This window comes from Papilio polytes, unplaced genomic scaffold, assembly GCF_000836215.1.
Source record: "Papilio polytes unplaced genomic scaffold, Ppol_1.0 DF824180.1, whole genome shotgun sequence".
Lineage (NCBI taxonomy): Eukaryota > Metazoa > Arthropoda > Insecta > Lepidoptera > Papilionidae > Papilio > Papilio polytes.
Window position 1 is genome coordinate 684,717 of NW_013525024.1, and position 15,641 is coordinate 700,357.

The 15,641-nt window shown below is 33.7% G+C and overlaps 2 protein-coding genes across 2 annotated transcripts in view; one reads left to right on the forward strand and one right to left on the reverse strand.

Annotated features, from left to right (window-relative positions):
* Nucleotides 1-8,853, reverse strand: part of LOC106111168 (extracellular sulfatase SULF-1 homolog) — a 62,198-nt gene extending 53,345 nt beyond the window's left edge. The window contains exon 1 of the mRNA XM_013293177.1: nucleotides 8,542-8,853. The gene's annotated coding sequence lies outside the window, so the exon portion shown is untranslated. The remainder of the gene's footprint in view (nucleotides 1-8,541) is intronic.
* Nucleotides 8,854-12,458: 3,605 nt separating this feature from the next.
* Nucleotides 12,459-15,641, forward strand: part of LOC106110979 (FK506-binding protein 5) — an 8,341-nt gene continuing 5,158 nt past the window's right edge. The window contains exons 1-9 of the mRNA XM_013292948.1: nucleotides 12,459-12,583; nucleotides 12,923-13,002; nucleotides 13,561-13,737; nucleotides 14,083-14,107; nucleotides 14,257-14,298; nucleotides 14,467-14,493; nucleotides 14,717-14,749; nucleotides 14,928-15,237; nucleotides 15,537-15,639. Coding sequence (XP_013148402.1) covers nucleotides 12,577-12,583; nucleotides 12,923-13,002; nucleotides 13,561-13,737; nucleotides 14,083-14,107; nucleotides 14,257-14,298; nucleotides 14,467-14,493; nucleotides 14,717-14,749; nucleotides 14,928-15,237; nucleotides 15,537-15,639 — 804 coding nt within the window. The 5' untranslated portion in view covers nucleotides 12,459-12,576. The remainder of the gene's footprint in view (nucleotides 12,584-12,922; nucleotides 13,003-13,560; nucleotides 13,738-14,082; nucleotides 14,108-14,256; nucleotides 14,299-14,466; nucleotides 14,494-14,716; nucleotides 14,750-14,927; nucleotides 15,238-15,536; nucleotides 15,640-15,641) is intronic.

Genomic DNA, 15,641 nt, shown 5'->3' on the forward strand with positions numbered 1-15,641 from the left:
CAGAACAAACGTGGCTTGCGGACAGACAGACAGACAGACAGACAGACAAAAAACAAATGCGATTTTCACAAAACAACAACACAACTATTCCGTTGTTATTAAAAAGCAAATAGCAATTCATTTATACTCCAATGAAATACTCGTAATTTATTGATACAGTATGATCGCGTCATCTGTAAATAACTGAAGAATTATTTCCCAGTCACGTTCCGAGGCGGGAGCAATAAATTTCGTTGTTAGCGAACTACGTAGTACTTACAATGTTATCTCTATAGCTTATTTTGCTTAAATTTTGTCATTAATAATAGATGGTAACAAAGGATCTAATATCAATAAAAATCTATTTTAATATCATAAATATACATACAATAAGTCGTGCCAACTAACTACAAAGCTACTTTCTACAACGAAGTTACAAATAAGTTTTTTCTTCAAAAACCAGTTAGCAACAGATGTTATAAGAACACTAAAGTAATGCTGTTCAATAAAGTTAACGTTTATGCAGAAATTTAAACATGGAGATAAAGTGTACAATATATTTTACCTTGGGTTATGTTATAGATCACGTGTTCCTTTTTTATTTCTCTATACACAAGTCGCCCTTAACAATTTTTGTTTCTTTTTGACAAGCTCGCTGAAGGGTAGGGAGTCGTATTCCTTTTTCTAATCCGAGAACTGCATGCGTCTTCACTTTAGATCACGTTTTAATATTTATAACACCAAGATGACTCAGAGTAGACAGCTAGCGTTTTTCTTGAGGTATAATATTTACTTCGACAAATTGAAATACAAATTTAGCGTTTGATAATTATTTATTACTTTTTGCCTGATTATTTGCCAAAATGGCCAAAAAAGAGATATTAAATCAACGTATAAATAATATGTTATCGATATGAGTAGATAAAAGACGACACACAATTTTTTAAAAATAAATAATGAAGTACTAAAAATTATCAAGTTAAATTAGTATACCAACGGGGTAAAGGAACAGTAAAACTAAGGCAGAGAAGATAAAAATGCGATGGAGCAATCAGTAATTAAAATAAAACATACAATACTAAATGATTAAATCTATCCCGCTTATCGTTTAGTAATGTATCGATTGTTCCTGTAGTCGCAAAAATATACGGTAAAATAAATGTGTTATTAACCTCTCATACAAATTAATAAGTATTTACAGTTAGAGAATTAACTTATCAATCTTATCGAATCAATTAAATTTAAGGGAAAAAAACGCAAATTGTTTTTGATTCATTGCTCTCAGATGACTTGCGCCCGACACACAAAAAAACAAACTACTCACGATGGCGCCAAAAGTTCTAGACGGCGTTGTAAAAAGATGCCATTGTTTCCTAACAATCAACGACGCATTGAAATAATATAATTGTCAGTTGTCGCTTCGCTTTATTTAACGTGAGACAGGAATGAATGGAATACAAAGAATGGGACTCATTCATGAACGCCTTAAGTTCTCCTTTGTGAAATATCGCCGCAAGCGGTTTAAAGATGGCCGCCAGAAATTAACACTTTTATGGTTTGGACAACAATAATTTAAGGTAGGCATATAATATGTCTTGTTAACAATAAATTAAATTAATTAACAATAATGTTGCCTAATCTTGAGTAATAATTTCCTTTATTACTCACGAATTAAATATGTACTGTTTTACACACGACAAGTTACAAATTTGCTAAAATAAATTTAGCAAAGTTTCGCACTGCCATAACTAGTTTAGCATATTTTTACTAATCACATAACGCAAGATGTTTTTAGAAAATTACTATTGACTTAATATGTCTTTAGCCAAAAAAACGCGGTCTTAAATGTCATTGCCTCCAACGCCACAGTTGTGTTGCTATTTAAACTAACTGCGTCTGCATGAAAATGTTATTTTAACTACCTCCTAGTTTGCTATTTCGACTAGCTTTATATTTACTCGCAATTCGTATAACTATATTCAGAAAAGTCTTTTTTTCAATTGATTATGTTAATTTTAAACGTTAATTGATAGTTCACAGTGTGAAGTTTATTTATTACGAATTTACCTCAGGATTTTAGGTTATAAAATTACGTAATCACTCCTGCATATATACGCATTAAGTTTTCCTTTTCTTGTACTTGTCTCAGACATTGTGGTTTATTGTTTTTTTTTAAGTTATGACTGAATAATATTATACTATACAAAGCTGTACCTACCTATACAGCACTAAATAATAACGCATATTTAAACTATACACGATTACGTCGACCATGACAGGCAATTTAAAGTGGGCCAAAATGAACATAAATTGATACATTTTGCTCGTAACGATTTATTTAGTGGCAGTCACCTAATGTCTATTTCATTAGGACGTCTTTAAATTGAGAATTTAGAGCACGTTCCAAAGTTTGAATTTATTAATAGACACAATATTACTTAAAGCATTTATCCAAAGTGTAAATGACAGAGGTACTTGTGTAGAAAACCCTACTATCTTTCAATTAGAATATCTATGTTTATTTCTTCAGTATAAGAGTCCCCGCAGACTACATTTATCCGCCGATAGTTTAGTCCGGTCGAAATGTCAAGGTAAAATTATATGAAACAAAATACCTCTCTCTAAGTCTAGATTTCTTCTATTATAATACAAAATACTTAATATATCTTAGATAATGTTGAGCATATGGACGTCATGTTGATAATATAACATAGTGAAGCTATTCCCAAAGTGGGTTAATAATGTGTTGCACGGTCGAATGCGTCTCACGTGACGATAGCGCGCTTGCTCGCACCACTTACCACATCTGCAGTGTACGTGTAGTTGTATTTGAGAGAAATACCTCACATATCACATAAATTCTTAAAATTACCAGTACATCAGTATTATTGATTTTTAAGAACCAATATAATCAACTGACAGTAACTCTAAAGAATAAAGAAACTTCGGGAAAGAATACCAACCGATTACTACCCTACTCTTATCTGCTAAGACGTTTAGTCTACAAACCATACATAAAAAAAAACAAATAGTACTTAATGTTGTTACATGTATATTAAGGAAATGTGTTAGTAATATTAGAAAAATTTATACAAGATTCATCGTAAACTTAGCGAGTAACTCGGAATGTCCACATCGTCTGTCAGTATAAATATTTCAAACCGTGAAACATGCATTCTGTACGATATCCATCGTAACGCGAGATCCAAACATTGTCTGATTTAGGACGGTTTAAGGTAAAGTTTATTGAAAATGAGCTTTGTTCCCTGTGACGTAACGTTGAAAATTAAATTTGTGTATAACAGGTTTTAGTGCCGGTTGATGGCAATGGGGAGCGGCGGCAGTGGTCCGTGTCGAAGGCTATTGTCATTCAATCGGGCTATTATGGTCTTTGTTGCACTGGCTGGTCCCGGCGGTCATTCCACATGGGGAGAGGGCACTTCGGTATGTTACTGTTATGTTTATATACCCGAAAAGGTAAACTATGAAACTGTCGTTAGAAATAGTCTTGCAATAAAAGAAGGGGCCAATGATCAATTTGGTTTTGACCTGTTTCTGTTATCCGTCAAAATCTCAATATGATCATAAATTGTATTGTAAAGTCTTCATAAATTACAAATAAAGAAAACAAAAATATTATCATCAGTAGACATGGAACAGATTTGTTTATATTACAATTTCCTAGACTTCTATAACATGTCAGGCATATATGGCACTCATATACAAGTGCAAACGAAGCTTCAGACTCATTACAAACCAAACACGTTTCTCGAAAACGGCGAGCGTCATTTGGGAACACATCAGAGAACCCGCCGGCGATATATCGTGACCGGTACATCTCGCCAAAAGATTTATACGAAGATTGGATATTACTAAAAGCATAATCGACCTATGATTATGCTCCTGGCGATCTTAACATACCTTTATTAAATGCATTTAACATTTTGATCGCAACCATCATAAGATTAGTAGAAAATTAATTAAAAAAAACTACAATCTGCATTTATAAAGTCAAGTAGATTATTAGTTACTTTTATAAATACACAAAAGATAGAGAACGAACTTCGCTAATAGTATTATCTTAAAACAAATGTTTATACATAAATTAAGTTAAAAAAAAACTCGGGGAATGTGAAACTGTAGTAAAATTCTCACGTAACAAAATTGAGTTGATAAAGACGGATGGATAAACTTTTACTACTCACGCAAAAACTAAATAACATCTTTGTAACTTTGTCTTTGAAATTTAAACTTCGCTTTACCTGAGGTTTGCATAAATGATTACGTACTAAAGTTACGAAGAGAACGTCTTTAACGGAGCACTGTTAAAATCAGTGAAACGGTGCGATAAACGCGAAAAGTTTTACACAACGTGATTTAAGGTTTCCCGATTTCCCATGAACGTGAAATGGAATATAATAGAATACGTAACAAATGGTATATTTCATTCTGTGTTAATGCTTTTAAAAATCTATCTCAAAATAGTTAATCTGCATTTATTTATTAGTAAGACCTAAATTACTGCCTTACTTAAAGACATCTTGCACTTTTAAACTGGATACTTAGGGCCTGTTCTACCTCTGGCTGATACTCAGTTAGCTTAAAGAAGATAAGAGCACAAAATCCAATATTTCCATCACATATTTAACACTTTGGATTTTTATCAATTTACAATTTGGTGGGACAGGCCCTTATAGTTTTAAACGTTTCTTAAATTAAACATTCTTATTCGTGACTAGCTGTTCCCGTGCGACTTCATTCGCACGAAATAATGAAAATTGTTTTATTGATTACATTTGTGTGATTATCAATAGCAAATGTCAAAATGACATGACATGACAAACCTTGGCAATCTTGGTTCCTTGATGTTGGCAGCAACTTATGGTCTCTTTCCCACATTAGGGTTTTTAAACAAAATATTTACCCCCTAAGTTTAATGGCGTGAAATATATAGCCTAAAGCGTGACGTAAGTGTAGGGTTTTTTATTACAAAAATAATTATTCAAAAATATGCCGTAATTGCTGAGATCTTAGGCAACAAAGAAGTGTGTGTTTACGCTTTATTATAATAGTATAGATTAACTGAATCTTTAGTGAATGACCAAGAATTGTAGTCGTATCAAATCATTTCAACCATTTCAAGGAAAAACAATATCGTCAGTACTTATATTCGTGTCAAATATCACATATGTATGTATGAAACAGCTGGCCATTCCGCAACTGCATTATTTATCTAACATAGTAATCGAAGGACTCTAACAAAATAACTTAACCATTAATGTATAAACGCTGTTGTTTGATGCTGTTCTTTTATTCATCAGTTAAAGGAACACAGGGTCAACACTACAATGAAGTATTTAGTTGTTACCACCCATGACGCGTCAAGCTATGCATTAAATCAGCAATTTATCTACCACTAGCTTTCGCCCGCGACTCCGTCCGCGTGGAATTAAAAAAAAAACAAAAGTGAGTAGCCTATGTGTTCGTCCAGACCATCGTCAACATCTGTACCAAATTTCACCGAAATCCGTTCAGCCGTTTAGGCTACAAACCCTAACAAACATCCATCCATCCATCCATCTAAACTTTCACATTTATAATATTAGTTAGATTAATTAGATTTACAAGAAAACTTGCATCATAAAGTTAATTTGAATAGAATGAATTTTAAAAAGCATTTTACTCTCTACTTCATTAACAGTAAACAATGTTTTAAGATAAATACTGAATTATACACGGTTAACCTATACACCTTTCCATCGTAAACTACAGGAAAAACTTAATACCACAATAGTACAACCAATTCAACATTGCATATTAGCAACTTACACAATACAACAAAATAGTTCCTCTGTAGATATCAATGACCAGTTTATGTACAACTGTGACAGGGAATCCTTCCAATACAACTCGTATCAGATCAAGATAATCCAATCTCGGCGTAATCCCCTCCCCTTCCTACCCTGCACTATTTAATCTTTCCTATTTAGTACTTGATATACCCTGCAGTACATAAAATGTACACTTGTAAATCTGTAATAATTTGTTTGTTTATTTTTTATTTAATTCATTAGCCAAAGTAAATATATTCGTATCGTTAACTAGAGAGCGAAATTGACTATTAAATATATGGAAATATAAACAGTGAAAACATTACAACGAAGAAATTATAGTAGGCATTAGAAATGAAGATATCTGCTTACTGATTAGAGTGCTACAAACACAGCACGATCGAAGTCGCACGAAAGAAAAACCAAATCAATTCCACAGAAGGAAAGTAATCAGCGGAGAAATGAAGCAAACATGCGACTGTAAGAGTTAAAAAAAATACATCTTACTAATATTGTAAATGGTAAAGTTTAGATGGAAGTTAAGAGTTAGAAGCCTAAACTGCTCACGAACTGATCACGATGTATTTTGGCATGGATGTAGAGGATAGTCAGGAAGAATACATAGGCTTTTTAATTTCTTTTTTAATTAAACATATTAATAATGATAACATTATGAAGTGGTTAATTTTATAAAGCTGGCTACATTATGTTTCCACATTTCGTCTAATGAGCTACTTTTTTAGCCTTTACACCTGTCACGTATTATGCAAGCCTTCATTAAAATCCTCATCCAATCAATAATAGTCAGCAATCAATTCCGAACATACTCTAGAACTTTGACCCGGCCGCTTGCAGTCGGAGAGCTTTTTAGTTGATTGCGCAGGTTAAACGCACACAATTTATAGTCCACTCCACTTTAATGTCAATGTTATAAAACTTTTAGATACGTCACACTCATAAAATAGAAATATATTTTAAAAGGGATCTACGAAGCAGAGTGCAACTAAAATATGCTTGCACCGCTTCAATATAGGGTCTAGTAACGTTTACTAAGTATGCAGTGGATGGAGTTTGAATCTATATTCATATTAATCTACATGATTTTTTTTTTCAATGCTTATAACAATAATGTAGTCTCTATGTATATAATTTTTATGATAGCAATAGTTTTCATAACTTTTTACATCTCTTGATTAATTTCACTGACATAAAACTAGTTTTGTAACAACCCTGAAGCATGGTTTAAGACAGGGTTGCGTAAAGTACGGGTCGACGACCTTAACAACAAAGGTTGCAGCGTTAGATGTACAATTTTCTCATTCAAATTCCCACCGCATCTTAGAAGATTGCAAGTACAAACGCTGAAAGTGCCTACTGAAGCGGAGGTACATTTTAGATGTTGAAGTTGGGGGTTCCTCGCAGTCGTCTATTTGTGAACACATCTGGAATATTTGTCTTTTATAAATTGCGTTTAACTATATATGATTTTGTGCTTCAATCTCTTGTTTAAACAGATCATGAGCATATTTGTTATCTTGCATACAATATTTATTAAACTACAATAAACTTAACTTCATTACAAAAGTGTTAACAATCATCAAGTTGTTGTAATTAATAAAATTGGTAGAAAACGCATACTTTTATTGCTAGTGTCATATACGGCAACGTTAAAACTAATGCAAACGAATGTTTTTGTTAATTATTCAATTATGATTGAATTAGGGAAAAGCCATTTTAAACAACACGAAGTTGCTTTCACCTCGCCAGATTATAAAAATATATAAATCAATTCGGTTGAGTACAAATAATAATATTAAAAATGAAATCCGTAATAAAAAGGTAAAACCAGTCTTAAAAATAAGCTTAATTAAATAAAAAAAATCAGATTAGTAGTATAAATATGTCTTATGGTTTTAATAGCTATGTATTTTTGATTTAGCAAAGAAAACATAAGTTAGTAAGTTCAAAGAGTTCACTTCAATGAATTAAAAATAAATGTTGGACCACCGCAAATGAGTGTGCAAAGGTTTCATTGAATAACTTGCAGGTATGTAATTTACTTAATTAAGTAATCCCCGACGACGGACCACACCGCCAGACTCTAAGGCGACACGTCGTATACGATATAACTACTTGGATAAATTGACTTTCAAATTAATTTATAGACAGTTAATTCCGTGTTAAAACTAATCGGTTTCTAAATTATACGTCTTAATTATCCATTATAAATATACCTATAATTAGGAAATAATTGAATATTTAAATAATATGCTTTAACGTTTATAGTAATTACGCTTAATGAAAACTTTATTGTTAAAATATCAAAATAATGCTGCAAATATCCGTAAAGACTTTATACATTGGTAAATAATATAAAATACTGTCGATACATCATAATTTTTTTTTTAAACATCAATAAAAATTATTCGCGTTTTTAAACATTTTTAACATTGACCTCATTATAAGTTGGCTACAAATAATGGATTACTTATTTATCTGTAAAACTCCAAAGACAAGTGATTACGTATTTAATAAAATAATGTGGGTAGTTTTTAATTAATTTGATTTTAATTTGAAATGTTGCTCATTTTATAACTTAAATTCCATGTTCATCTTCTGAAGTGTCAAAGATAAACACAGGTTTGATGAAATAAATCACGTACGGTAATAAACTTAAGATTAACCTATTTAGAAAACATCCGTACCTAATGAAGTCGTTAAAAATACTCACCGTTTATAAAGGTGCAACAGGATCTTGCATGCACTCAACTCAAGCTTTCCACAAAATCAAAAGCACAAAATAGAAAAAAAAAACTTATAGGACAAAGAAAATTAAATACGACACAAAATTGTACTGAGAGTTCACCTGCAGATAGGTATTAAACAAAAATAAATCAAAGATTAAAACAATTTGACGTTCGCAAAGTTTTTGACGTTTGAACTTGGAACAAAACGACAGGGACGCACGACGCGTGTTATCCCTGCCAATGACGGCGCGAGACTATTCGCAGAGCAAGAACGGCCACCTCTTGCCTCTTGGGGAGCTTTCGGTGCTCTCGAGGCGAGAATCCGTCCGTCCCTCTCGCGCAACCGGTCACCTGCCGGATAAAAAAAAATATAGAAGCCTCACATTTCGCCGAAATACGAACCAAACCAAACAGCACTTTATAAACGGTCAGGTACGCGGCAACTTCGTTTACCTTGCCCATTGACATCCCTGTGGGATAGCGGGGGGATTAAGCTACTTTACGGGTACCAAATGTTGTTTCTTGCCTCCGGCCATTAAGAACCAACGTTCGCACGCCGCTAGCTGTAATTTGGATACATTACCTATCATTCAGTGTCTTGTAAATTGCCATAGAACGGTGAGAGCGTACTGACCTACAACAGTGATAGACTTCGAACGCGTTATAAATCTTTAGCGAGCACGCGATAACTGTATGTATAAACACGGAGAGGATCTTAGCGGTCACCAGATAACAAAGCCAGCATCTGTGAACGTGCTTGCTCCTAATTTATCTCGTTTTTCCCGTGTTTTATCCCTCTTTTGAATATGTAAGGCAAATATTTGAACTGACAGAGAAGCGCAACAAATCTTTCATATACCCTTGTGTTTCGACTGTCGAAGCATTTGTATAAAATCACATTGACATCCCTTTCAATTACTTTGAAAAAAACAGAGAGAGGAAACCCAAGAATCTTCGACCTAAACAAAAGACAGATATATTATACAAGACTTTCATCTTACAAGCGCAGGCTGCACTTAATTTCAAATCAACTTTTACACGTTACATTTTAAAATGTCAACCTATATCAGCTATTACTGCGCAAAACCTATGATTGTAAATGTAAATTACAATTTCTTGCAAACCTCGACACGATACTGTGTCCACGGAAGAAATGATTGATCGTTTCATCGTAAAATAGGTACCAGGTGTAAGCAAAAACATTGTATTTTAAAACTTATTTCGCTCAACTATGGATGATTTGACATTATTCTTGTAGGATAAGAAAATGAACCAACATTTGTAACCATTTTTCTTAAACAAAACTTATATTATTCAAACTTGTGTAGTCTAAGATTTTTTCTTTATTCCTCTGCCACAATGATTAATTTTAATAATAACTTCTGTCGAACAGCTGTTATTTCCTTTGTTAATTAATTAAAAAATGTATCTTTCCAAAACCTTGCGGAGGTAAATCGCCGTAGACACGGCAAAGCACTCAGCAAAACCCCGAAGCGAAGTTAAGCTTAAAATAGTAAAGCACCCGCACCCGCAAACCGCACTCTTAAATCCTATTAAAGGCAGAGCGCATCTATTCATAGTTAAGACAAAAAGTAACCCTACGTACTAAAAGTTTATATTAATACAATAATTTTAGTCAACTTCGTCAGTTCATAGACGTCCTCGGAACTCTAGCTGATCACTAAATTAAAGGTAACTGGGGCTTAACCACGGTGGCCCATTAATTAACTACACAAACATTTTTATAATTCTTGGCACATAGCAGGTTGCATTATGAAATATAAATTCTACTGGGATCGAACTCGAACGTGCACAATGCAAATATAGTGCTTAATCACTGAGATGCCAGTGCTCTTAATGATCTTAACACCATTATTATAAATGTTTAGAGTGCGCGCACACCTTTGACTAAATTACCGCACAACTGTTTAGTCTCGCTTTGATTATTATGAGCTTATATTAGGTTAGACTTCTCGATTTTTAGCCGTGCAAGTAAACTGTTCAATAGGCTGCAAAACAAACGATAATCACACAACGTTGGGCGATAGTTTTGTCAAAGGTGTGCACACGTTCTTACGATTTCGAATATGACCTCATCTTTTTCAAGAACTATGATTGGATATCTGTACAAAGTATGTAAATTATATCTTGACAGTATTATGTTTGATTAGATTGAGAGCGCACACACAATGTTTCGAATGAAGTCATATTAACTGGAACTGTAACAAATCAATCTTATCTTACTAATGTTATAAATAGGAAAGTTTAAATGGATGGATGGATGGATGTTTGTTAGAGTTTGTAGCCTAAACGGCGGAACGGATTTCGATGAAATTTGGTATGGATGTAGAGGATAGTCTGGAAGAACACATAGGCTACTCACTTTTGTTTTTTTAATTCCACGCGGACGGAGTCGCGGGCGAAAGCTAGTCGGTTATAAACGATAATTAGACTATATATACATATACATAGACCATTTAAATATATAATATAGCATATTTATTAAAAGACATAGCTTCAAAGATCAGAATAAGTTCAAATCGTGGATCATCGCAAAAACTGTTCCTTTCTAAGCTTTTGAAAGTCAAAGTTCTCGTCTCGTAGAAATTATCTCTAACTTACAGAAAAACTGAGTTCACATTTGTTTCACAACACGTTTTAGAAGTGCATCTTTAATTTGAATTTATTGTTACTTGTATCTTAACAATAACCAAAGTAATTAATTAGTTAGTAATAAGATTTTAAATGTCAACACTATAGATAGGGGTCATGGTTTGTTAGCTGCAAGTGAAAGCACAAAGCGAGGTGCGACTAGCGACCACCCAGTCCCAGACAAACCAGCTCCCAACTACCCGACCTGCTTGCTGCTTCAAGATCGCACATATTTCAGTATTTTCGTTTCAATTGAAAGACATTCCTTTGCCGACTTATTTTTTATTAACTAATTTAACGTAATATTGTAAATACCCGAAATAATTTTCTTAACAGAACAAACAACATGTATGATAGACTCCCAATATTTACAAACATAAAGAGGAAAGATTTACATTTTTGTATTTATTGAAATAAATCAAAAACTACTAGGCCGATTTCAAAAATTCTTTTACCATTAAAAAGTTACATTATCAGCGAGTAACGTCTTTTAATATTTTTTAATTCCACGTGGACGAAGTCGCAAGGAACAGCTAGTTAAGCATAATTTGCGTCAGTCAAATGTCTATGATGAAAATCACTCGTTTCCACTTAACGGCAACTCCTTAACCATTACAAGAAGTAACCTCTGACCCCGAACGTTGAGACCACTTAACGTCGTAGTAACAAAACCTGTCAAGAGTTATTTTTAACCAATCTTGTAAAATGGGACAGTCGCTAAAATAAATTTACGTTTAAATATTTAACTTTAACCATTTTAGATTTAGGGATTTATGTAGATTATGAGATCCATCCGCGAGGATTTAAAAAAAAATCTATGTGTTCTTCCATCTTCTACGTTCATGCCAAATTGCATCGAGATCCGTTCAGCCCTTTAGGCTACAGACTCTTATAAACATCCATCCATCCAACTTTCACATTTATAATATTAGTAAGACGTAAGACAGAAAACTCTAGTGATGTGAGAACGGTCAGCCAACGTACTGAGCGAGTGGGTCAAGGATCCACGAAGACCGTCCCTATTGTTTGAATACAACGGGTTTTGAGCTATAAATGTAAAGCACTGCACCGTCTTTACCTGTAAATATTGTCTAAGGTCAAACAAGACCTGTTTTACTAATGAAAGAAAGACGGATGAAAAAATAAAACAAATAAACTCCGTTACTTCCTGAGATCTTCGGGTTTTATTATTTTTTATAGTCTGTGTAAAAACTTTTTTAAATCCCGTTTAAAAATAAATAAACGTCAAACGTTTGTCAAAAAATATGTCTTGTTATTTTTAAAATATTTATCAAATATACTCAATTCACGATCAGAAGTGAATGTAATTTTATTTTATCGATATCGACGATAAATAAAAAGACAATATGACAGGTAAATAAACACTTGTTACCAAATATTTTAAGGAACAATAACTATTTGGTTCCTTAGCTGTAAGTCTGTTAGGACAATTTTAATTTCCTGCCCTTTTTAAGCCTGTAGGGTAGGAGAACAATATTCACGTTCTTTCTGGCTACACTATCACTATTTTGAACAAAACAAGCTTTAACTGCGGCTTATTGTAAATAAGATCTAAGAAAGAAAAGAATCGCATCGGAAGTCTGTTATTTGACCCATGTTTTAGTTCAAAGGTTCAGATGACCTTTTATTGTGCGATACCATTCATTTAATTATTTAACGATAATAGGATGTAATTAATCACTTATCTAACAGCGACAGCCTCGTCTAGTCAAGAGCAAGCCGTCGTGCTCAACCTCGGAGCAATGATCGACCTGGCAATCGGCACGCCAGAGGTAAATAACATATTTTACAGATCCACTCAACTAGAACCAACGACCTAAAGGAGTAATCAGAGTTGTTATATATAATACTAGCCGATGTATAATATGTTACTCACTGATAACGTAGGTTTTTAACGGTGTAAATATTTTTGAAATCGGCCCAGTAGTTTTGAGTTCTTTTGATAATGTTTGAATTATTGTATTCCAAGCATTACCCAAGTTCGTTTTTCCATCTCTTGTTTAATGAGTGTAAGAGGGTACTTGACAAAATTCGTTGTCAACATGAACCACTTAAAATATCTTGGTGACATTTCATCGACTTAAATCGAAATAACATTTGTACGATAAATTTCGGTGTTTAGAAATGAGTTTATATTTATAAATAATCATTTACTTAATTTAAAACACAATTTAAATACAAGTGAATGAGATCGAGATATTGCAAAACCTTTTTAGGAAAATAAATATGAGGGTATTTCCAAATTCTGCTACAATCAGTCAAACTATTGAACATAAACGTAACGCGATACCCTGTGAAAAAATGTAAACCATTAAAATATCTACCCTTAGGTAGGTGTCGTGGACTTCGGAATGCTACAAATAGTGTTACACTGCTTGGCACAAGAGATACGTATGGGAGAGAAGCACATCGAACTGAGAGGAGACTCGGATATGCTGCCAGTGGGAAGGGACTATGTGCGCACGGTTTACATAACAGAATTCGCCGTGGACACTGCAGGGAACAAGGTAACTAAAAACTGATGATACAAATATCCTATGCCTGTTAATCTGTGTTCGAAAGATACGGGTTTCTTACCACGATTAGGTTGTATTAGCTCCGTGAACATATAACAAAAGTGGGACGCCTATGTATTCTTCCAGACTATCCTCTACGTCTATGCCAAATTTCATCGAGATCCGTTCAGCCGTTATGGCTATAAATTCCTACATTCATCCATCCATCTACACTTTCGCATTTATAATATAAGTAACATTTTATAATATTGTTCTTCTTTGTCATGACTATCAACGAAGTGGCATATTTTGTTTAAATAATTGAATTATTGTATTAAATCATTAATTGATTTACAGACACAAGAGATTGATCCTCATGCAGGTGAGTCCCAGAGAAAATATAATACAATGAGTAACGTAAAAACTAAATTACTAAAATGTAACGTCTATAGCACAAAAATAATCTATCGTATTGAATCTTCGTTTTGTTTTGCTTACTAAATCGACGTAATCTCATGTTTTTTTTTTCAGCTCCATCGCCTCAGGGACCAAAACCTGAAAGTATTTTCTTAGGTGTGTAATAATTTTTCACCACAATTAGTATTTAAGGTTATATATATAATAATAAAATAAAATAATTTGATATAACCCTAATTGCCCTCACGCCAGGGTATCGATTCAAAATTATACAAAAATGTTTTTATTCCAAAGTTAAATTATCATAATATTTTCATCTTTCAGTGGAACGCATGAAAAAGTCGGAAGTTGGTAAGATTTCTAATTCAAAATTAAGAAATAAAAAAAATTAACAATATCTCTGTAATAGATTGACAATAGTACTCAATAAAAGTTAATCGTATTACCTAATGTTAAAAAAAAAACATACAGACGAATTGAGTACCTCCTTCTATTGGGAAGTCGGTCATAAAATATAACATTGTTACTAATTGTATTAACTATTGTTAATACTTTATCACTTTATACATTTCAGGGGATCGATCTAAGAAGGTGGAACAAGCACAGGGTAAACGAATATATTATTTAAATTTGAAGTACTTTATATTATTCTAATCTAAGCCTCGCAAACGAAGAGAAAACAGTCTAAATTTGATTTTTAATCTAAAAAAATCTCCTAGAATCGATAGTTAATTATTTGACAACCATTTTTGGAATAATAGAATAAACTAATGTTACGTCATCAGTGGTCGCACCGTCATTATCGCGCAAAGTAAAGCCCGAGGAGCCGCCAAAGCCCCCTGCTCAGGAACCGCCCCCGCCAGAGCCGGCCCAGCCAAAGCCGGCTCCGCCAGAGCCGGCTCCGCCAGCGCCGGCCCCGCAAGTGCCGGCCCCGCCAGAACCGCCTGCTCCAGTCCGCAGCAAGCCTGCCTCCACGGAGCGCCTCTCACTTGTCACCCTCAGCAAGTTCAACGTACTCGAAAATACAGTAGAAGATCTTAAAAATAGAGTCTACGGCAGCATGCCGAAGAACGAAGAAATCTTAGAAGAAGTTCGGTGCGGAGTCTTTGAATTTCAATTAGCACTAATGATAGTTTCCGGTTCCGGTTTCACTAGTTTCCGGAGCAAACTCAAACGTATGCTTTTGGATTCATCTTCGGGTTTTGACAAAGATTTTACATAATAAGTCTACCACTACTATTCTATCAAAGACCAATCAATGGTTTTCGACTAAACGTGTATGTATGTATATCGGCTAAAGATATTTTCCTTATTTCATGTTATACATCTTTTATTTTTTACCTTACTTCAGATTTGGATTATAATTAAAAAGCTAATAAACAAAAAAAATCTAGATCTCAAACAAATCTCAAAGCCATTACGGATATGTGGACTTCATTGAACGTGTCCTCGCGGCTCGAGGCGACCGAGGCTGGTATCGCAAAGCTTAGCTCTCTGGT